Source organism: Mustela nivalis (assembly GCF_964662115.1).
Source record: "Mustela nivalis genome assembly, chromosome: 14".
Lineage (NCBI taxonomy): Eukaryota > Metazoa > Chordata > Mammalia > Carnivora > Mustelidae > Mustela > Mustela nivalis.
This window is the reverse complement of record NC_139033.1, coordinates 87,062,331-87,085,983: the sequence shown is the minus strand read 5'-3', so window position 1 is coordinate 87,085,983 and position 23,653 is coordinate 87,062,331. Positions and strand designations below refer to the sequence as shown.

At 40.5% G+C, this 23,653-nt stretch overlaps 1 protein-coding gene across 1 annotated transcript in view; it reads left to right on the top strand.

Moving 5' to 3' along the window:
- The window catches only part of SFI1 (SFI1 centrin binding protein), an 88,979-nt gene that overhangs the window by 2,597 nt on the left and 62,729 nt on the right, over positions 1 to 23,653 (top strand). Inside the window, 3 exon segments of the mRNA XM_082697846.1 lie at positions 8,476 to 8,649; positions 10,731 to 10,802; positions 20,296 to 20,406. Coding sequence (XP_082553972.1) covers positions 8,476 to 8,649; positions 10,731 to 10,802; positions 20,296 to 20,406 — 357 coding nt within the window.

The window sequence follows — 23,653 nt, the reverse complement described above, 5'->3', positions numbered from 1 at the left end:
CCTCTACTAGCTTCAGGTTCCTGCACTTTCCCTTGTGGTTCCTCTATACCCACACCTTTGTAAATATGCCATCCTCAGATTATCCTGTTGTTAGTATATCATCAGTTTTCTTTGGGAATCTTGGGAATTTTTATCATGACCAGTGTTAGATTTTGTCAAATGGTGTTTCTGCATCTCAAAATGATCTTATGGTTTTTGTCCTTTATTAATAGGGTATATTACATTGATTTTCAGATGTTAAACTAACCTTGCATTCCTAGGATAAATCCAACTAGTGCATGGTGTTTTTTGTATGGTTCTTATACGTTGGATTTGGTTTAATAATATATTTTGAGGAATTTTGTGCTAACAGTTCTGTTTATTAGCTATTGGTGTGTGTGTGTGTGATTTTTTTTTTAAAGATTTATTTGAGAGAGAACACCAGTGGGGAGGAGCAGAGGGAGAGGCAGAAGCAGACTCCTCGGTGAGCAGGATCCCGGGACTCCAGGATCATGACCTGAGGCTGAAGGCAGACACTTGACCAACTGAGCCACCCATGTGCCCCATTGTGTGTGTATTTTTGTCTGTCTTTGGTATCAGGGTCTGATACTGGCTCAAAGAATGAATTTGGAAGTGTTCCTTCCACCTTTTTTTTTCTGGAAGAATTTATAGAGTGTTGTCATCATTTATTTTTAAAATATTTGGTAGAGGGACACCTGGGTGGCTCAGTGGGTTAAGCGGCTGCCTTCAGCTCAGGTCATGATCCCAGCGTCCTGGGATCGAGTCCTGTATCGGGCTTCTTGCTCAGCAGGGAGCCTGCTTCTCCCTTTGCCTCTGCTGTCCCTCTGCCTGCCTGCGTGCTGTCTCTCTCTCTCTCTTTCTCTCTCTGACAAATAAATACATAAATAGATAAAATCTTTAAAATATTTGATAGAATTCATCAGTGAAGCCATCTGGTCCTGGGCTTTTCTTTGTAGGAAACATTTTAATTACTAACTCAATTTCTTCACTTGTTATAGGTCTGTTCAGAGTTTCTACTTCTTTTTGAGCCAATTTTGGTAATTTGTGTTTTTCTGAGAATGTGTTCATTTCATCTCAGTTATTTAATTTGTTGGCAGAGAGTTCATAGTATTCCTTTATATTTTTTTATAATAAAATAGACTTTATTTCAACTTACGAAAAATTAGTGGTAATGTCCTCTCTTTCATTCCTATTGTTAGTAACTTGCTAAAGGGTTGTCAGTTTTGTTGAATGACCCTTACTGTTGTTACACTCTTTTTTCCTTATTCCAATTTGAATTGGATTCTTACTGCTTACAATAAGAATTTATTGAATTATTCCAATTAAGAATTATTATAATATATAAGAATTATATTATTATACATGTAATACATTTTAATATTATATTATTATATTACAATATATAAGAATTTTTCCAATTTGAGTTGGATTCTTTTTGCTTGCAACCTATGATACTGACACAGAAATTTTTTGTGGCATTCCTTGGGCAAGGTAGAAGCCAGGGTATAGTGGGAGGGACCTATCTAGCAGTTGTTTGGACCCTTCCTTCTGAGTGATGCCATATTGGTGCTTCGGACCAACTACTGTTCAGTCTGTGTCTCAGCTCCAAATTCAGTCCTGGGTGGACGAATCTGGTTGGTCTAGCATGAGTCAGATTTCTCCTCCTGCTCTAATCCATCAGGACTTGGAGAAAGGTCATGGAGTTCCAGCATGGCTGCTGAGGTCTGCCCCAGCTGATCCCATGGAAAAGGGATCCTTGAAAGCTGAATCAGCACCCTGACGGTGTTTCCAATGTGATCTGACCCTTCAGGCCTGCCTCATTATATCCTCCAAAGCAAATTAACTATGGCTTAAAATGAAGCTCTGTAGCCTCTAACTCTGATTTATTTTCCCCAATTGCTTTACGGCTTTAGATGTGGGACCTTGAGAACAGAATATATTTGCTTAAAAAAAATTTAAACTGTTAGCACAGTTTAGATTCAGAAAGGTACATAAAATATACTGTTTATTATATCATTTTGAAACAAACATGGAAACATCACACCGTAAAGAAATAGTGTATTGTCAACACCTCAGAAATCCCTTTTTCTGTATTCTTTCCTAATCACACCCACTTCTTCTTCTCTAGAGTAAACCAGTGTCCTACCTTAATAGTAATCACTTTTGCAAATTTCTTTATATTCATTTTTATTCTTTTTTTTAAGATTTTATTTCTTTATTTGACAGGGAGAGATAAATCACAAGTAGGCAGAGAGGCAGGCAGAGAGAGGGGAAACAGGCTTCCCGCCAAGCAGAGATCCCAATGCGGGGCTCCATCCCAAGACCCTGAGATCATGACCTGAGCCGAAGGCAGAGACTTAACCCACTAAGCCACCAAGGTGCCCCTTCATTTTTTTTTTTAAGATTTTATTTATTTATTTGACAGACAGAGATCACAAGTAGATAGAGAGGCAGGCAGAGAGAGAGAGGGGAGCAGGCTCCCTGCTGAGCAGAGAGCCCGATGCAGGGCTCGATCCCAGGACCCTGAGATCATGACCTGAGCCGAAGGCAGCGGCTTAACCCACTGAGCCATCCAGGCACCCTCCTAACAGCTTTTAAATATGCAGTACAATTATTAACTATATCATCACATGACCTACTTCTTTTATAAATGGCAGTTTGTAGCATTTGACTCCTTCACCCACTTTGATCACCCACCCCCACCCCTGCCTTTGGCAACCGCCAGTCTGTTCTCTGTGCCTGTAAGCTTGTTATTTTGTTCTGTTTTAAACTTCTACATATAAGGGAGAACATATGATATTTGTCTTTCTCTGTCTGATTTGTTTCATTTAGCACAGTGCCCTCAAGGTCATTCATGTTGTTGCAAATGGCAGGATTTCATTCCTTTTTAAGGCTGAAGAATATGCTATTGTACATATATACCACATTTTCTTTATCCATTCACTTGTCAGCGGACACTTAGGTTGTTTGTCTTGGCTATTGTAAATAATGCCACAGTGAACATGGGCATGTGTATATCTTAGGGTTAGTATTTTTTTTTCTTCTTCAGGTAAATCCCCAGAAGTGTGGATCATATGTAGGTCTCTTTTTAATTTTTGAGAAGCCTCCTTATTATTTTCCACGGTGCCTACATCAGTTTGCATTCCCATGAATAGTATATAAGGGCTCTCTTTTCCCCACATCCTTGCCAACAGTTGTTATTGCTTGTGTTTTTGATATAGCCATTCTCACAGGTGTGAGGTGGTATCTCCTTGTGGTTTTGATGTGCGTTTCTCTGATGATTGGGGATAGTAAGCATCTTTTCACGTACGTACCTGTTCACCATGTGTATGTCTTCTTTGGAAACATGTCTATTCAGATGTTCTGCCCATTTTTAAATTGGATTATTTGTGTTTTTTTGTTATTAAGTTGTAGGAATTCTTTATATTGTTTGGATATTAACCCCTTATCATAATGATTTGCAAATATTTTCTTTCACTCAGTAGATGGCTTTTTCATTTTGTTGATTATTTCCTTCACTGTGCAGAAGCTTTTTAGTTTTAGCTCCCTGTGTTGATTTTTGCTTTTGTTGTCTTTGCTTTGGTGTCAAATCCAAAAAAATCAGCACTGAGACCAATGTCAAGGAGCTTACTATCTACATTTTCTTCTAGGAGTTTTATGGTTCCAGGTCTTACATTCAAGTCTTTAATATCTTTTGAGTTAATTTTTTTTTTAAGATTTATTTATTTGACAGACAGAGTTCACAAGTAGGCAGAGAAGGAGGCAGAGAGAGAGGGAGAAAGCGGCTCCCTGCTGAGCAAAGAGACCAATGTGGGGCTAAATCCCAGGACCCTGAGATCATGACCTGAGCCGAAGGCAGAGGCTTTAACCCACTGAGCCACCCAGGCGCCCCTCTTTTGAGTTAATTTTTGTTTATGATGTAAGATAGAGGTCCAGTGTTATTCTTTTGCATGTAGCTGTCCAGTTTTCTCAATACCATTTATTGAAGAGACTGTCCTTTCCCTACTGTGTATATTCTTGGTTCCTTTATTATAAATTAATTGACTACAAACTTGAGTTGATTTCTAGGCTCTCTATTCTGTTTCATTGGTCTGTGTATCTTTTTATGCCAATGCCATACTGTTTTGATAACTATAGCTTTGTAATATAGTTTGAAATCAGGGAAAATGGTGCCTCCAGCTTTGCTTTTTCTCAAGATTGCTTTGGCTCTCCAGGGTCTTGGTTCTACACATACTTTAGGATTATTTGTTCTATTTCTGTGAAAAATACCACTGCAATTTTGATAAGGGTTACATTGAATCTATAGATGGCTTTGGGTAGTTTGGATATTTTAACAATATTGATTCTTCTGATCCATGACATGGAATATTTGAGGTGACTTTATAGAATATAACCTGTGAATAACAAAAATCAACTGTATATATGTATTTTTTTAATTTTTATTAATTTATTTGACAGACAGAGATCACAAGTAGGCAGAGAGGCAGGCAGAGAGAGGAAGGGAAGCAGGCTCCCTGCTGAGCAGAGTCCAATGTGGGGCTCGATCCCAGGACCCTGGGATCATGACCTGAGCCGAAGGCAGAGGCTTTAACCCACTGAACCACCCAGGCGCCCTGTATATATATTTTTGATACTGCTTTTGTGTAGAATAGTCTTGCTAGATTCTTACAAATTTTGATAACTTACCTGTAGATTCTTTGGGATTTTCCACATGCATAATCATGTCATATGCAAAATGACACTTTATTCCCCCTTTGCCAATCTTTAGGACTATAATTTTTCTTTTTTGCTTTGTTCTGCCAGCCAGGACCTTCAGTACATTGTATAGAAGTGGTCTTACATGTCCTGTTCATAATCTCAAAGGGGAAAGCTATGAGTTTCAGTTGGTACCTGCATATTCATATACTGATTCATATGAATATATTTATATTCACATTTTCAGTATGGTATATGCGTAAGTTTTTCTTAGATAGCCCTTATCAGATTAAGGTTTCTCTTCTGAGAACCTTAAACCTTAGTTTAAGACTTTTTGTCATGAATGGATATTGAATATTTTTTAATCAACTATCTTTTCTCCATCTATTGAAATGATTATTTGTCTTTATGGTTGATTTTTCTAATGGTAACCTTCCCTTTCTGGAATTAAGCCTCCATTATATTGTATTATACTTTTTCTGTGTTGCTGACTTGACTTAGCTAATATTTTGTTTAGATTTTTACATCTGTATTCATTAGTGAGATGTAAATTTTTCTTTCTTAAAATTTCCTGGTTAGGTTTTGTATTAAGGTTATGGCTAGTCTCCTAAAACCATGTGGTTTTATACAGATCTGGGTGTGTAGTGTTCTTTTTTAAAAAAGAAATCTGAGGGGGGGTGCCTTAGTTGTTTGAGTGTCTGACTCTTGATTTTGGCTCAGGCCATGATCTCAGGGTTGTGAGATTAAGTCCCATGTCAGGCTCTGTGCCGAGTGCTGTGTGCAGAACCTGCTTGAGGTTCTCTCTCCCTCTTCCTCTGCTCCTCCCCTGTTCTCTCTGTGTCTTTTTCTCTCAAATAGAATAGAACAGAATAGAAAAAGAATTCCTTCGATAGTTTATGTGAGATTGGCATGAATTTTTCCTATCATTTTGGTGGAACTTGACAGGAAGACCATCAAGGCCTGGATATTTCATTGCAAGAAGGTTTTTACTACTGTTTATTTTTGCTAATGGTTACTGGACTGTTCACATTTTATACTTCTTGTGCAGTTTTTGGTAAGTTTTGTTTTTCTAGCTACTTATCTATTTTATCTATATCTTCACATTTATTTTTATCAAGTTATTTACAATATCTCTTTGCATTTCTAATGATGTGTTTCCTTTTCCCCCCTAATACTGGTTTTTGGCCTTCTTTTTAAGAAGAGATTCTTGATCAGTTTCATTGACTATTTGTCAGCTTTATTAGTGTTTTTTAAAAACTCACTTTCCTTTTTGCTCTTCTCTGCTATGTTTTCCATTCATGTGAAAAAGAATCAACATTGCAGGCCTGAGACTGCTATTCTTAGAAAGTCCTGCTTACAAGGTAGGTCCTTGACTGGTGTCTAGAGACTTAGATTTCAGGATGGTTCTCACCGTTCCCACTGATAAGGGTAGTTAACTGTGCTAACAATGTAGTTTATACTGAGCACCAGCTTTCTTTCTAGGAATCTAGAATTTTGGTATGTGATAGGAAGAGGGTGCCAATAGGACCAGCCCCCATAAGAACTTTGGCCACTGAGTCTCTGATAAACTTCCCTGGTAGATGACATTTCATATGTGTTCACATAATTGAGTGCTGGGGGAATTAAGGGTATTCTTTTTTTTTTTTTAACGTTTGTTCCTGCATTTTATTTTTTTTCCCTTTTTAAAAAATTTTTTTATTTTTTTATTAACATATAATTTATTATTAGTCCCAGGGGTACAGGTCTGTGAATCGCCAGGTTTACACACTTCACAGCACTCACCATAGCACATACCCTCCCCAGTGTCCATAACCCACCCTCCTCTCCCTACCCCTGTACCCCTGGCCCCCCTCAGTTTGTTTTGTGACATTAAGAGTCTCTTACGGTTTGTCTCCCTCCTGATCCCACCTTGTTTCATTTATTTTTTTCCTACCCCCCAAGCCTCCCAAGTTGCCTCTCAACTTCCTCATATCAGGGAGATCATATGATAATTATCTTTCTCTGATTGACTTATTTCGCTAAGCATAATGCCCTCTAGTTCCATCCACGTTGTTGCAAATGGCAAGATTTCATTTCTTTTTTTTTTTTTTTTTTTTTTTTTTTTTTTTAAAGATTTTATTTATTTATTTGACAGAGAGAAATCACAAGTAGTCGGAGAGGCAGGCAGAGAGAGAGAGAGGGAAGCAGGCTCCCTGCTGAGCAGAGAGCCCGATGCGGGACTCGATCCCAGGACCCTGAGATCATGACCTGAGCTGAAGGCAGCGGCTTAACCCACTGAGCCACCCAGGCGCCCAAGATTTCATTTCTTTTGATGGCTGCATAATATTCCATTGTATGTGGTGTGTGTGTATATATATACCACATCTTCTTTATCCATTCATCTTTTGATAGACATCTAGGTTCTTTCCATAGTTTGGCTATTGTGGACATTGCTGCTATAAACATTCGGGTGCACGTGCCCCTTCGGATCACTATGTTTGTATCTTTAGGGTAAATACCCAGTAGTGCAATTGCTGGGTCGTAAGGTAGCTCTATTTTCAACTTTTTGAGGAACATCCATGCTGTTTTCCAGAGTGGCTGCACCAGCTTGCATTCCCACCAACAGTGTAGGAGGGTTCCCCTTTCTCCACATCCTTGCCAGCATCTGTCATTTCCTGACTTGTTAATTTTAGCCATTCTGACTGGTGTGAGGTGATATCTCATTGTGGTTTTGATTTGTATTTCCCTGATGCCGAGTGATTTGGAGCACTTTTTCATGTGTCTGTTGGCCATCTGGATGTCTTCTTTGCAGAAATGTCTGTTCATGTCCTCTGCCCATTTCTTGCTTGGATTATTTGTTCTTCAGATATTGAATTTGCTAAGCTCTTTATAGATTTTGGATATTAGCCCTTTATCTGATATGTCCTTTGCAAATATCTTCTCCCATTCTGTCAGTTGTCTTTTGGTTTTGTTAACTGTTTGCTATGCTGTGCAAAAGCTTTTGATCTTGATGAAGTCCCGATAGTTCATTTTTGCCTTTGCTTCCCTTGTGTTTGACGTTGTTCCTAGGAAGAAGTTGCTCCGGCTGAGGTCGAAGAGGTTGCTGCCTGTGTTCTCCTCAAGGATTTTGATGGATTCCTTTCTCACATTGAAGTCCTTCATCCATTTTGAGTCTGTTTTCATGTGTGGTGTAAAGAAATGGTCCAATTTTATTTTTCTGCATGTGGCCGTCCAATTTTCCTAATACCATTTATTGAAGAGGCTGTCGTTTTTCCATCGGATATTCTTTCCTGCTTTGTCGAAGATTAGTTGACCATAGAGTTGAGGGTCTATTTATGGGCTCTCTATTCTGTTCCATTGATCTACGTATCTGTTTTTGTGCCAGTACCGTGAAGTCTTGATGATGAATTAAGGGTATTCTATGTGGCTCCACTGGGAGAGGACTCTTGGAAGTATGCACCTGATTTGTCCCCTCCCCCTTTTCTCTTTACTGAATTTGCTTTGTGCCCTCTTGCTGTGATAAATCATAGCCTCAAGGGCAACTATATGCTGAGTTCTGTGAGTCCTTCTATCTAATCATCACTGAATCTAGGGGGTAGCCTTGGGAATGTTTGGCTTACCATTGTGAATGGGAGGTATTTTTGTCAGAGATCGGGCTGCTTATTGTTCTTGAAGCATAGTTACTCTCAGTCAGTCTCATTTTGCTTATCTATTTAATTTTCCTTGTGCATCAAGAGATATTTGCATCACATGCAGAGATAATCTGATTCTCTCCTTTTCCCATTGCTCCTCAAATTTAAGGTCTCTTAAGGATGGTGCAGTTAAGAAAATTTATCCTCCAAAGGTACTGGCCAACCAGAAGTCTTCTGCCTTCTCTGGGATCCGGAGTGAGAAACCTTGTGCCACTCATCCAGTTCAGTATCCTGCCTCACATGGTTGGACCCGAAGGAACCGGTTACGAGAATTGCGTATCAGGTGAGCTTGCAAGTTGTCACCTGCCTGCAGTGGATTTTCCACTGTTCACTCTTCTTGGTTAAAATGAGGGGATGATTCTTATTCTCCTATCTCAATTAGTCGGAGACTTTGATGCCTACTTTTTGTGGCAGAATGTTCAGAAAAGAAGGATATTTAGGAATCTACAGACTTAAAGTCTGTTTTCATTCTCATTCTCTAGTTGTACCCACAATGTATAAGCTATAGTCTTCCAGAAGAAGTCTAAACATAGTCTAAGAAAAATTATCATTTTCCACTCCTCTTGATTAGGTCTATCAAAGGCATTTATTCATTCAGCGAAAAATTTTTTAAAAGATTTTTATTTATTTGAGGGGGAGAGAGAGAAGGAGAACAAGAAAGCAGGAGCAAGGGGGAAGGAATGGAGGCAGAGGGAGAAGTAGACTCCTCACCGAGCAGGGAGCCCAATTCGGGGCTCAATCCCAGGACTCTGGGATCAGAACCTGAGCCAAAGGCAGACACTTAACCAACTGAGCCACTCAGGTGCCCTCAACAAAAATTTATCAGGCTTTCTCTTCCTGAAGACGTGGCATCCATCTCCTATGCAGCATCACGGACTTCCTCTGACCTCTGGTGAAGCCCAAGATTCTTACAAAGAGGACCAAGAAATTTATCTGGCACCAGATATATCAAAATTAAACACAAATGGAAGAAACCCAGAGGCATTGACGGTAGGGTGCACAGAAGATTCAAGGGCCAGATCCTGATGCCTGGCATATGATACAGGAACAACAGGAATACCAAGCACATGCTGCCCATTGGTTTCTGGAAGTTCCTAGCCCACAGTGTCAGCTCTGCGATGTGCAATAAATCTTACTGTGTAGAGATTACTCCCAGTGTCTCCTCTAAGAAGCACAAAGCCACTGTGGAAAGAGCAGTCCAGCTGGCCATCAGAGCCACCAATCCCAATACCAAGCTTCACAATGAAGAAAATGAATAGATAGCTTGCTTATGTGCATATTTGTGTTAATAAAACCATCAAACTACCAAAAAAATTTATCAGGTGCCTACTTGGCCAGGTGTTGTGCTAGATGATGAGCATATAAGGTGAATAAGACATTTGTAATCCATGACCTCCCAAAGGCTTAAAATCATGTAGGCTTGACTGAGTGTTGAGTCCCACCAAGAAAACAGGATAAATGCTAGAAGATGAGAGGATGTGGTGCTGCAGGCCCACATGGGTAGAACAGCCCCGCTAGTGTAGCCAGAGGAAGTGGGCTTTAAGATGAGCCTTATATGGTAATGTATGAATAAGCCACATAAAGAGTAGGAAGAAGAAGAGTGTTCCAAGCTGAACCTGGAGACTAACTGGCCGAGACAAGCCACCTTTTTTGTATGTGTACCAGGCGCTGTGCTAGGTACTTGAGATACTATAAGACTTGGTCCCCATTCTCAAGGGCTTATAGTGCAGAGGGAACAACAGGTCCCCTGTGAGCCGATTACTGTGATTTGGTGTCATAACATTATATTATACTAAGGGTTGAATCAGGGTGTTGAGGGTACAAGGCTACTAACCGTGTTTGGATTGGGGAAGGTCCAGGAAGGCTTCCCTTAGGAGCAAGCATTGAAGGTGAACCTTGATAGGTAAGTGGGCATTTGCTAGGTGTTTTAGGTAGTAAGAATAATGTGAATAAAAGCATTTTCATGTACTTGCTTCCTTTATTTCGACTCTGAAGTCTTCATTGACAAAAGACTTTATATTGAAAGTATTTTTCAAAAATAATCGGCTTGGGGGTCACCTGACTGGCTCAGTTGGTAAAGCATATGACTCTTGATCTCAGGGTTGTGAGTTAGAGCCCCACAATGAGGGTAGAGATTACTTATAAACATAAAAATAATGAAACAATCTGCTTGATCTTGGCTTTATAAATCTGTCCATCCTATGCGCTATTTGATGCAAGAATAGCTGTGATTCACCTTTTGACTCATGCTAGCATACCTTTCCATGGGACATTAATTTCCCCCTGCTTTCCAGAAAATTGATGAAATAAGTCAAATGGAATTTTAAAATGTGTATGTATATATCCTTTCTTTCCTTCTTTCAGATGCGTGACCAGAAAGTTCTTATATTTGTGGATTCGAATGACTTTTGGAAGAGTATTTCCCTCTAAAGCCAGGTAGTATTAGCTCAGAAAACCAAATTCCTCTGAGTTTATTCTAGGTTTTTGTTTTGTAGTAAGCCCATATGTAACCTTTGTTATGGCATGTGTTACATTCTCCTCCCCTCTCCCCCAGCCTCTAGCAGGCATATGATATAATGGTAACCTAACACGCCCTAGTTTGACCCAATGAGTGTATGAAGGAATCCTAAGTAAACCAGGGTAGCTAAGACCCTCTCTGAAAAAAAGGATTTGCCCAGAAGTAAATAATCTCTTTCATGGACTGACCACATTGACTTGATCTAGAACAGAACCGGGGGGAGGGGGGAGTTGGCATTGGCAAGGGGAGTGAAATTTTAGTATAGAAAGTCCCTGTGCCCCCTGCTTCACTTTGTATGGGCCACTGCCCCCTACTGCGGGTTTGGTTAAAACTGCTTCAGCTGCAGCACAAAGAGCGAAAAGTGGATTGCACTGGGAGCCACCAGGGTCAGGGACCCATACAGGAGCCGTTGGGGTTGGAGACAAAGGGCCAGTGTAGGGTTTATTGCTAAGGAAAAATTGACACATTGAGATGTAAGCATTTTTTTAAAAACAGAAATGTTGTGGGCTCTTAACCCCTCTACTCTTCCCTTATTACAACTTTTCTTTTTTCATTTTTCTGACATTGTGGCTTTCCTAATCTGGAACATCATCCAAGTCTCTTAAGCAAATTTGGCCTGTGGGTGTCCTCTGAAATCTTTGCATGGACCCTGTGGGGAGCCATGCTCTTCCCATCTCCTTTGTGTGTCTTTACCAGTCCCAGCCTCACAGGTTAGGCAGAGTTCACCTCTGCATTTCCTTCTTCTCCTGGACCTTGGCCCTGTCCTTTTTCACTTGCTTGGTAGCTTTTCAGTACCTACAAATAAAGTTGTTTTTAATTCAGTTGAATATTTTATTTATTACTCCACCCAAACTTTTATTCTTCTTTTAGTGACTGTCCTAAAGCATAAAATATATATGTTTAATTCATCAGTGTCTAATGTTAATAGGCTCTTTTGCCCTCTTCCCAAACAAGGCAAGGTCCTTAAAGCAACCTTTAACTCTGTCTGTCCCCTCTCCTGACTTGTTTGCCCTTTCTGTGAGGTATTTTAATTCTGTTTATATTTGAAAATCTGTAAAACATTATTTTTTCTGGTTTTATACAGCTAATATTCACATATTTATCCTTCCTGTTTTTTTTCCCTGTGTCTCCAGTTTTCCATCTGTGATTATTTTCCTTATGTCCTTGGAACAGCCTGATAATTTGCATCAGAATAGATCTGCTTGTGATGAATTCTCTCAGATTTTGTCTAAAAATGTTTTTATTTCACTTTCGTTTTTGAGGGATATTTCACTGCATAGAGAAATCTAGGTTGCCAGTTTCTTCCCCAGCATTTTGAAGATAGTTCATTGTCTTATGGCTTCCATTTGTAAGTTGTTAGTCTAACTGTTGCTGGTTTGAAGATTCATTATCTTATTTTTCAGAGTTTTTTTGTTTTTTTTTTTTAAAGATTTTATTTATTTATTTGACAGACAGAGATCACAAGTAGGCAGAGGCAGGCAGAGAGAGAGAGGGGAGGAAGCAGGCTCCCTGCTGAGCAGAGAGCCCCATGCGGGACTCGATCCCGGGACCTGGGATCATGACCTGAGCCGAAGGCAGCGGCTTAACCCGCTGAGCCACCCAGGCTCCCTCAGAGTTTTTTTTTTTTTTTTAAGATTTTATTTATTTGCCAGAGAGGGGGGGAGAGCGAGCGAGCACAGGCAGGCAGAATGTCAGGCAGAGGCAGAGGGAGAAGCAGGCTCCCTGCTGAGCAAGGAGCCTGATGTGGGACTCAATCCCAGGACGCTGGGATCACCACCTGAGCCGAAGGCAGCTGCCCAACTGAACCACCCAGGCGCCCTTTATTTTTCAGAGTTTTAATATGATATGCTTAGGTATGGATTTATTTTCTTAAAGTCCTTTAGTTCATTCTGAGATAATAGCTGACAGGGTTTTGTATTTTTGCTTTGTTTTGTGGACACATCTTTCTGGCATAGTTTCTTTGTCTATAGGCATGTTACTCTCCTTTTGCTTTCCCATAAAATAACCTTGTGGAGGATTTGACCTCATATTTTGTTGCTCCTTTTTATGTGGAATTGATCTTTCTGGCCTTTTTAGAATGAGGCAAGATCAGTTAACTTTCCTATTTCACAGAGCTCCCACTTCTGTCTCATTTGTAGTTATTTAAAGATATGGCAGCCTGCTCTATGGGATATTCTGGTTCTATTCCACTAAAACACTTGGTCTGATCCTCTCTTTCTTCATCTCTCATGCATCTCCTGCTCAATTTCTATTCTGCTGCCAGCAGGTTTTCCTCATTCTGAAGCTCTGGCCTAAAAGGGAGCCTGGCATGTTGGTTCTGAGACTAGGGGCAGGACTGCTCCAACTGTTTCAGTTCTGTCTATGTGAGCCTGGTAGTGGAGTGGAGAAAACTCCTCTCAGGTTCAGCTGCGAGTCTCAGATGGAGCCTTTACAATTTGCAGTGACCACTAATGGCTGTTTTGGGTTTTTTTTTCCCCCCATTCTCAGGTTCCTTAGATGCCAACCTCCTTGTTCCTTCTTTCTCCTGTAGAAATGTTAAAACCATGCAGGTCTTTTGACTGTGGATGGTTTGTCTTCATCTGCTTGCATTTTGATTTTATGGGGATAACTTGTCCCATGGTTTTGTTGTAATTGGTACTTGAATTTTTGGTTTTGCTACATGGTTACTGTTTGTGTTTTATGGGGATTTAGAGACTGGAAACCTCTGTTGTCCCCTCCACTATCTTCCCCAAGTTCTTTTCCTCTTCACTTTTGTTTAACTTATTATTTGACCCATATTTATCTAGAAATGTTTGTTTAAGTAATGCCCATTTATAGTCCCAGTACTTGGGAAATGCTGATTATATTAGAAATGCATTCAGGGGTGCCTGGGTGGCTCAGTGGGTTAAGCCTCTGCCTTTGGCTCGGGTCGTGATCTCAGGGTCCCCGTATCAGGCTCTCCACTCGGCAGGGAGTCTGCTCTCCCCGCCCCCCGCCTACTTGTGATCTCTGTCTGTCAAATAAATAAATAAAATCTTAAAAAAAAAGAAAAGAGTGGGGTTATGGACATTGGGAAGGGTATGTGCTTTGGTGAGTGCTGTGAAGTGTGTAAACCTGGCAATTCACAGACCTGTTCCCCTGGGATAAAAATATATGTTTATAAAAAAAAAAAAAGAAAGAAAAGAAAAGAAATGCATTCAACTCTAAGTAAGAGAAAGACTGATAGTGTCTTTAACAAATTGGGATTTGCTTTTTCTTGTAAGCAGTCTGGAGGTTGGTGTTCATTTAGCTGCTCAGGGAGCCCATCAGAGACTCAGGCTCTTAGTACCTTTTGAGTTCATCATTTTTAACGTATTGGCCCTTTTTCCTCAGAGATGATACTGCATTGTTGCAAAATGACTGTTCTGTTTTACACAGGAAGGAATAAGGAAGGGTAGCGTCAGATCTCTCTTTTACTCAGGAAAATAAAACTTTCCTGGAAACCTTCAGTTGCGTTCTTTTTTTTTTTTAAGATTTTATTTATGGGGCGCCTGGGTGGCTCAGTGGGTTAAGCCGCTGCCTTCGGCTCGGGTCATGATCTCAGGGTCCTGGGATCGAGTCCCGCATCGGGCTCTCTGCTCAGCAAGGAGCCTGCTTCCCTCTCTCTCTCTGCCTGCCTCTCCATCTACTTGTGATTTCTCTCTGTCAAATAAATACATAAAATCTTTTTTTTTAAAGATCTTTAAAATCTTTTTTTTTTAAAGATTTTATGTATTTATTTGATAGACAGAGATCGCAAGTAGGCAGAGAGGAAGGGAAACAGGCTCCCTGCTCAGCAGGGAGGCTCAATTGAGCCCCCTGACACAGGGCTCAGTTCCAGGACCCTGGGATCGTGACGTGAGCCAAAGGCAGAGGCTTTAACCCACGGAGTCCCCCAGGTACTCCTCTGCTTCTGCCTCATTGTCTGAGCTATGTTACTGACTGCCTTTTGCTATAGAGGAGGCTGAGAAAGAAACCTTTCCAGCTTCTGCACCAGATGACCGCAAGGAGGCAGCGGCTTGACAGTGGGTGTTGTGTTAGCCAGTGACCGATATCTCTTATACTGCTTTAAAATCATCGTTAGGGTGCCTGAGTGGCTCAGTAGGTTAAAGCCTCTGCTCAGGTCTTGATCCCAGAGTACTGGGATCAGGTCCCGAATCGGGTTCTCTGCTCAGCAGGGGACCTGATTCTCTCTCTCTGCCTGCCTCTCTGCCTACTTGTAATCTCTCTGTCAAATAAAAAAATAAAATCTTTTTAAAAAATAAAATCATCCTGGGGCGCCTGGGTGGCTCAGTGGATTAAGCCGCTGCCTTCGGCTCAGGTCATGATCTCAGTGTCCTGGGATCGAGCCCCGCATCGGGCTCTTTGCTCAGCGGGAGCCTGCTTCTCTCTCTCTCTCTCTCTTCCTGACTCTCCGCCTACTTGTGATTTCTCTCTCTGTCAAATAAATAAATAAAATCTTTAAAAAAAATAAAAAAATAAAAAATAATAAAATCATCCTATTACACTCTTTACTTTCTTTGCTCATGAGTGGTAGCAGGGCCTGGAGGGATGATACTAGACTAGAATTTGGGAGACCTGAGTTTGGGGCCTAGTCCAGGGCCTAGCTAATTATTTGACCTGGGGAAAAGTTATGGCTCTGGGCCTTAGTTTCTCAGATTGTAGAATGAGAGAGTAAGAATACTGCTTGTTCTTAACATCTACCAGAATTAGAATTCTGATACTGTGTTGACTTAGAAATTTAGGGTGGGATGTTTTTGTTTTTTTCTTGAAGTTATAATCTCTTGTTATTTTATTATTATTATTATTATTTTCATTTTGTAATCTCTTTTTAAATCAAGTGAGTTGTTTGTTACTTTGGGGAAGATTGGGCATATTGATGTTTGCTTTTTTGTTTGTTTTCGTCTTTCTTTATGTTTTTCCTCACTTTTAAGAATATTAGAGGAGAATTAATTCATACCAGAAAATGCAGAATAATGCCCTTATGTTCTTGGAGATTGTTTTAACTTTTATTAACTGGCATTGTTTTGTCATTAATAAACTGAACCAAAATGACCAAAAATAATGCAGTATATATCCATATATAAGGTAGCCTTAAATGTGAGGTAGTCACTTACTTTCCTGAAGAGAAGATCTGAACAGTTTTTTTTTTTAAGATTTTATTTATTTATTTGATAGAGAGAGAAAGATCAGAAGTAGGCAGAGAGACAGGCAGAGAGAGGGGAAGGGAAGCAGGCTTCCCGCTGAGCAGAGAGCCCAATGAGGGGCTCTATCCCAGGACCCTGGGATCATGACCTGAGCAGATGGCAGAAGCTTTAACCCACTGAGCCACCCAGGTGCCCCCTGAACAGTTTTTTTGACTAATTTGAGAAGTAGGTAGAACAGTCATGTCCTTCTATGGTATTTAATTCATCAAGCTTTCTTCCTAAGATTTCTTAGCTAATGGCCTTGCTTCCTACTTTCTTGATAGAAACAACAGAAGAGGGGCACCTGGGTGGCTCAGTGGGTTAAGGCTCTGCCTTCGGCTCAGGTCATGATCCCAGGGTCCTGGGATTGAGCTCTGCATCGGGCTCCATACTTAGCAGGGAGTCTGCTTCTCCCTCTCCCTCTGCCACTGCTCATGTGCTTTCTGTCTCACTCACTCTTTCTCTCAAATAAATAAATAAATAAAATCTTTAAAGAAAGAAAGAAAGACACAGAGGAGACCAGCACAAGTTCCCTCCACCATATCTACCCACCGCCAACATCTTTCACTGTGCAAGCTGCTTTCCCTACCGTTAGGTAGGTGAATTGTCCTTGCTCTCATCTGTGGCAAAATCCTTGGCTTTTGCACCGTTTTCTTTGTGCCTACTCAAGGCCATTACCCAAGCAGTTTTTTTCTCTTCTGCATCAGTTTTTTTGCCATTTACTGGGTCATTTGCACCAGCATATACCCTTATTTCTCTCAACCTGAAAATAAAATCTCTTTGACCATACGTCCTCCTGCAGCTAGCACCGCCGTCTCTTTGCTCCCCTTTTACCTCAACTCCCCTGGCCTTACTCTGTCTCCAACACAGAGTATGGATTTGTAGTCTCTCTCAAATCCATCCCACTAGGCTTTAGACTGGCCCTCCACCAGAACTGTTTTCGATAAGGTCACTACATCATCTTTGCACTGCTTCCGTGGAACCTCACAACCGTGACCGTCTCATCAGCTCTCAGGATGATTCCCAAATATATACACCCCACCCAGACCTCTCCCCTTGTCCAGACTGCTACATATGTAACAATCTATTGTGTCTAATAGATTTCACAACTTAGTATGTTCAATCCAAAATCTAGATCATCCCCACAAACATCTCTCCCAAGTTTTCTCCTTCTGTTAATGGAAACTCCCATCTTTCCAGGAATTTAGGTCAGAAGCCTGGGAGTCACCTCTGACCTCTCTTATTCTCTCACACCCCAGTCTGCAATGCCAGTGCCTTAATTGTGGTGACTCAGTTTTCAAAATGTGTTCAAACTCCACCTCTGTTCAGAACCTCCAGTTATCATTGTGTCTCCCCTGAATGACCCCGGTGACTGCACTGGTCTCCTGCTTCCAGCCCTGTTCCAGTCAGTCTCTTCACGACAGGTATTCTGAATAGATGAAGTCCTGTCTCTCCTGTGCTCATGTGGCAGGTGGCTTCCCTACAGGCTGAGAGAGCGTAAAACTGTAGTCCTTACTTGGTGTATAAGGCCAATCACCTTTTTGTTTCACCCATCTGTGGATTTTTTTTTTTTTTAATTTCTGCTGTCCTGTTTTAAATTTCCTGCATCTCGTTTTGTTCTCTGAATATTTTTAAAAACATAGCACCCTGAAGGTTAATTTTTTTAGGTTAATGTAGCAATTTGTTTTTAAGATTTTTGCTTATATTGTCTATTTCTCCTGAGCCCCTTTTTCTCTGTTCCTTTGGTCACTGTCTCATATGGGAGCTTTTCCCTAAATGTCAAAAGACCCTTTTGTTGTCTGTTCATATTTAAGAGTTAAGCACTAAAATATTAATTTTGGAGGCTTTTCTGTGTATGCACAGGGACTTGTAAATTGAAGGCTTCGCTTTAGGTTTTTGAGGCAGAGACAAGACAGTTTCACTGGGGAGCCTCCAGCTGTCGATATCTAAAAGCCTTTTCCCTGGGAGCACCTGGGGGGCTCAATCGGTTAAGTGTCTGCCTTTGGCTCAGTTCATGATCCCAGGGTCCGGGGATCAAGCCCCAAAGTGGGCTCCCTGCTCTGCGGTGAGCCTTTTCTGTCTCCCTCCACTGCTCCCCCTGCTTGTGTGCATTTGCTCTCTCTCTCTCACTCAAATAAATAAATGAAATCTTAAAAAATAATAATAATAAAAGCCTTTCCCTTAAATTGATCAGTTTTCCCCAGAGGAGAGGAATCCTCCAAACTCCTTTTGGGTTGAGTTGGCTTGGAGGCGGGTCTTGGTGGTTATAAGTTTGGCTCTAGGCAGAGGAGAGGGAATGGGGGTCTCACTGTTGTGTATGTGGACTCCGTTGAAGACCCTCTCCAGAGCTCTGCCTGGTATTCTGCAGTCCAGTGGCCCTCTTTTCAGCCTCTCCAGAGAGAAACCTGAGTCTCTGCTTGGGTAAAGAACAGGACCTGGGGCCTAACTGATTATGCCTGCCAACCATCCTCTGTTTCCATCTCCAGCCAGGCTCCCCTGTTCCTGATGCCCCATGTTCCCTGCTTTTCTGTCTGTGCCACCAGCTGGGTGTGCCTCGATTCCTCTGCTTTCTCCGATCTGTTGATTCAGTTGCCCCTTGCCTGCCTGCTCTCTAGCATCTAAAATTTGTTGACATCTCTTGTCTATCATCGTTGCTCCTATTCTCTGTCATCGTGGGCTTACCCCTCAAAATATATGGGCTGTTATTTTATAAGGTTTGGGGAAGGAGGGAGGTAGGTGGACAGTAGTAGTTGATAGAAGGAAGTACATAAACAAATGCAAGTGGTTCGTTTCCATTAAAATTTTTCTAAATCAGGGACATCTGGGTGGCTCAGTTGGTTAAGCTGCTGCCTTCGGCTCCAGTCATGATCCCAGCGTCCTGGGATCGAGTCCCACATCGGACTTCTTGCTCCGCGGGGAGCCTGCTTCTCCCTCTGCCTACCAGTCTGTCTGCCTGTGGTCGTACGCTCTCTCTCTCTCTAACATATAAAATCTTTAAAAAAATTTTTTTTTATCTAAATCATGAACAGAGTTGTTGTTTTAAAAATTTTCAAATATAGACATGTGTAATAGGAAACAGCAGTCTCCTGTAATCAATCTCTCCCTGAGAGATAAACACTGGTAATAGTTCGGTATACTGGAAACCTTTTCAGGCTTTTAATATGTATGATATAATCATTTATATATGTATACACAATGCATGCATGTACACATAGATGTTTTATGTATGTATGCAAATATGTGTGCATACATTATATTTTTCTGTAGATATATGTAAATTTAGTATGTATTAATTCCAACATATGGGTACTGGAAGTAAAAAAATTAATTTTTATAAAAATGGTGTCATACATACTTTATGAGCTAGCTTTATCTTTTCACCTAACACCTTTCCTGGAACATCTCTCCATTTCAGTTGTACTTAGCTCTACTTCATTAAAAAATGACTAGAATGGCATTGATTGAATTTAACCTACCCCACGTTGAGGGGTATTTCTTATAATTTTTTTTTTTAATTTTTATCACGAACAATAGTGAAGTGAATTTCCCTGTTTTTGCTAGCTAGAAGAAGCCATGAGTAGTGAGGAAGAAGGACACGTTAGTTAAAGGACACAAGTTCTGCAGAACTGTGAATAGAAATTCAAAGTGACCAACAGGCACAGAGTTCTTGAGTTCTCAGTCACCTCATAGTGCCTGTTAGCATCAACGCAGTGTGCCATTGCTCTTACTTTCTTTCTAATCAACTTTTGCCCCTTTATTTCCTCTGCCTCTCTTTGGCTGTTTTTATAACTCCTCTGGCTAACTTTCAGTTAAACTAATATGCTGTGTTCCTGTAAGTACTAGGGATACCATTAGGCATTTGCTTATAATTTTTAATCTCCTGTATATGTAAATGGGAAGTGTAGCTACAGCTTTTTACTAATAAAAAATATTTTTTAGTCTGATGAAGGAAAACAAAAACTGGAGAATAATTCTTAACTTGGAAACTCAGAAAGTCAGATTTTTATTTTACTTTAACCTCTCTAATTGGTAAGATCTGGAGTATAACATTTTTTAGTTTTCTTTCTGATTTAAATAGTTCAAAGATTTTGGTCTAAAAAATGTGTTTTTATTCTATTCTGGTGTTGTCAAATAATGAGCCACACTTTTCTATGCTAAAGGCAATATGAAACTAATTTGGAAATAAATATCATAATCATGGATCTCTGATTTTCGTTTATTGCTGAAGGTTTTACTATGAGCAAAGAATACTTCGGAAGGCCTTTGAAGAATGGAAAGAAGAGTGGTGGGTTTTCCAGCGAGAGTGGAAACTCTGTGTTCGAGCAGACTGTCACTACAGGTCAGGTTTCATGTTATATGAAATTTTATTGATACACATTATTAAGTAGCTAATTGTTAGCATGTTTCTGGTCAAAAGGTGAGAGGTTTTTCTCCCTTTGCCTTGGGTCGTGATCCCAGGTCCTGGGATCAAGCCCCGCATCGGGCTCTCTGCTCAGCAGGGAGCCTGCTTCCTCCTCTCTCTCTGCCTGCCTCTCTGCCTACTTGTGATCTCTGTCTAATAAATAAATAAAATCTAAAAAAAAAAAAAAAAAAAAAAAAGGTGAGAGGTTTTTGATGTTTGTTTTCCAAAGATTCACTTATTTATTTGAGAGAGAGAGAAAAAGTGTGAGCAGAGAGAGGGGGGGAGAGAATCTCAGGCAGATTCCCCATTGAGCAGGGAGCCTGACATAGGACCCGATCCCATGATCTGAGTCAAAGTCAAGAGTCGGACACTCAGCCGATTTCCCCAAGAGGAAAAAAATTTTTGCCCCCAGTATTATAACATATAATTGACATATTATCACTGTATGAGTTTTAGATGTATAGTGTAAAGGTTTCACTTATGCAATGATTACCAGAGTAAGTTTAATTAACATCCATCATCTCATACAGACACAATAAAAAGAAATGGGAAAAAAAGAAAAGAGCTGGGTGGCTCATTCTGTTAGGCATCTGACTTTAGCTCAGGTCATGATCTCAGGGTTATGGGATCCCACTTGCACTGGGCTCCCTGTTCAGCAGGAAGTCTGTTTGTCCTTCTCCCTCTGCCCCTGCCCCCATTCGTTTTTTCTCTCTCTCTCTCAAATAAATAAATACAGGTTTTTTTTATAAAACTTTTTTAGTTATAGGGGCGCCTGGGTGGCCCAGTGGGTTAAGCCGCTGCCTTCGGCTCAGGTCATGATCTCAGGGTCCTGGGATCGAGCCCCACATCGGGCTCTCTGCTCTGCGGGGTGCCTGCTTCCTCCTCTCTGCCTGCCTCTCTGCCTACTTGTGATCTCTGTCTGTCAAATAAATAAATAAAATCTTAAAAAAAAAAAAACTTTTTTAGTTATAATAGAAAGTCTTAGGGTTTATTATTTATTTTAAAAATATTATTTATTTATTTATTGGAGAGAGAGAGAGAGGGAGAGAGAATGAGAGTGAGCACAAGCAGGTAGAAGAGCAGAGGGAGAGAGAGAAGCAGTCTCCCTGCCGAGCAGAGAGCCGAACGTGGGGCCTGAGCCCAACGTAGGGCCCAATCCCAGGACCCTGGGACCATGACCCGAGCCAAACGCAGACACCCAACCAGCTGAGCCACCCAGGCATCCCAGGAGTTATTCTCTTAACAACTTTCATACATATTATACAGCAGTGGTAACTATAGGCATCATGTTGTACATTTCATCTCCAGTACTTCTCTATTTTATAATAAGAAGTTTATGCCTTTGACCACTTTCCTCCAGTTCCCTCTCCCACCCCTGCCTGTGGTACTACAAATATGATCTTTTTCTATAAGTTTTTTGTGTTTGCTTTTAGACTCCACATGTAAGTGAGATCATAGAGTATTTGTCTTTATCTGACTTAGTCATTCAGTATCATGCCTTCAGGGTTCATCCATGTTGTCAAAAATGGCAGGATTTCTTTGCTTTTTATTTCATTGTATGTATATATACATACAATGCCTGCCTCTCTGCCTACTTGTGATCTCTCTCTGTCAAATAAATAAAATCTTTAAAAAAAAAAAAAATCTTATGGTTTGCAAATATTTTTTCCCCGTTCCATAGGTTATCTTATTCACTTTGTTAATTTGTTTTGCTGTGCAGAAATTTTTTTGGTTTGGTGGAATCCCATTTGTTTATGTTCGATTTCATTGTTTGTGCTTTGGGTGTCATATAAAAAAAAATCATTGCTAAGACCCATGTGAAGGAGCTTTTTTCCTGTATTTTCTTTTAGGGATTTCATGGTTTCATGTTTTTGATTCTGTTCCATTGTGATAGATATATATATATATATATATATATATATATATATATATATATATATCACAACTGCATCCATTCACCCATCTGTGGACACTTAGGTACTTATGTTGTTTCCATGTCTTGGCTGTAAATAATGCTGCTGTGAACATGGGAGTACAAATACCTTTTCAAGTTAGTGTCTTCATTTATATCAAATATATTCCCAGAAGTGAAATTGCCAGATCATATGGTAGTTCTGCTTTTAAATCAATACTTCTTTTTTTAATTTTTGATTGACATATAATGTATTATTAGCCACAGGGGTACAGGTCTGTGAATCGCTAGGTTTACAGACTTGGTAGTTATACTTTTAATTTTTGTGGATCCTCCATACTGTTTTCCATAGTAGCTACAGCAATTTACAGTCCCACCAACAGTGCACAAGGCTCCCTTTTCTCTGCATTCATGCCAGCATTTGTTATCTCTTGTCTTTTTGATGATGTGACAGCTGTGAGGTGTGAGGTGATGGTTCGTTCTAACAAGTACGAGGTGATAGCTCCTTGTGGTTTTGATTTGCATTTCCCCTATGAAGGGTGATGTTGAGCATCTTTTCATGAACCTGTTGGCCTTTCACATATCCTGTTTGGAAAAATGTCTATATTGAGTTTCTTTGCCTATTTTTTAAAAGACTTTATTTATTTATTTGACAGACAGAGATCACAAGTAGGCAGAGAGGCAGGCAGAGAGAGAGGGAATCAGGCTCTCTGCTGAGCAGAGAGCCGATGCAGGACCCGATCCCAGGACCCTGGGATCATGACCTGAGCCAAAGGCAGAGGCTTTAACCCAATGAGCCACCCAGGTGCCCCTCTTTGCCTATTTTTTCATTGGAGTATTTGGGGGGTTTTTTGCTCTCAAGTTGTATGAGTTCTTTATATATTTTGGATATTAATCCTTTATCAAATCTTATGGTTTGGGGTGCCTGGGTGGCTCAGTGGGTTAAGCTGCTGCCTTCGGCTCAGGTCATGATCTCAGGGTCCTGGGATCGAGTCTCGCATCGGGCTCTCTGCTCAGCAGGGAGCCTGCTTCCTCTTCTTTCTCTCTCTGCCTGCCTCTCTGCCTACTTGTGATCTCTCTCTGTCAAATAAATAAAATCTTTAAAAAAAAAAAATCTTATGGTTTGCAAATATTTTTTCCCCATTCCATAGGTTATCTTATTCACTTTGTTAATTTGTTTTGCTGTGCAGAAGTTTTTTTGGTTTGGTGGAATCCCATTTGTTTATGTTCGATTTCATTGTTTGTGCTTTGGGTGTCATATAAAAAAAAATC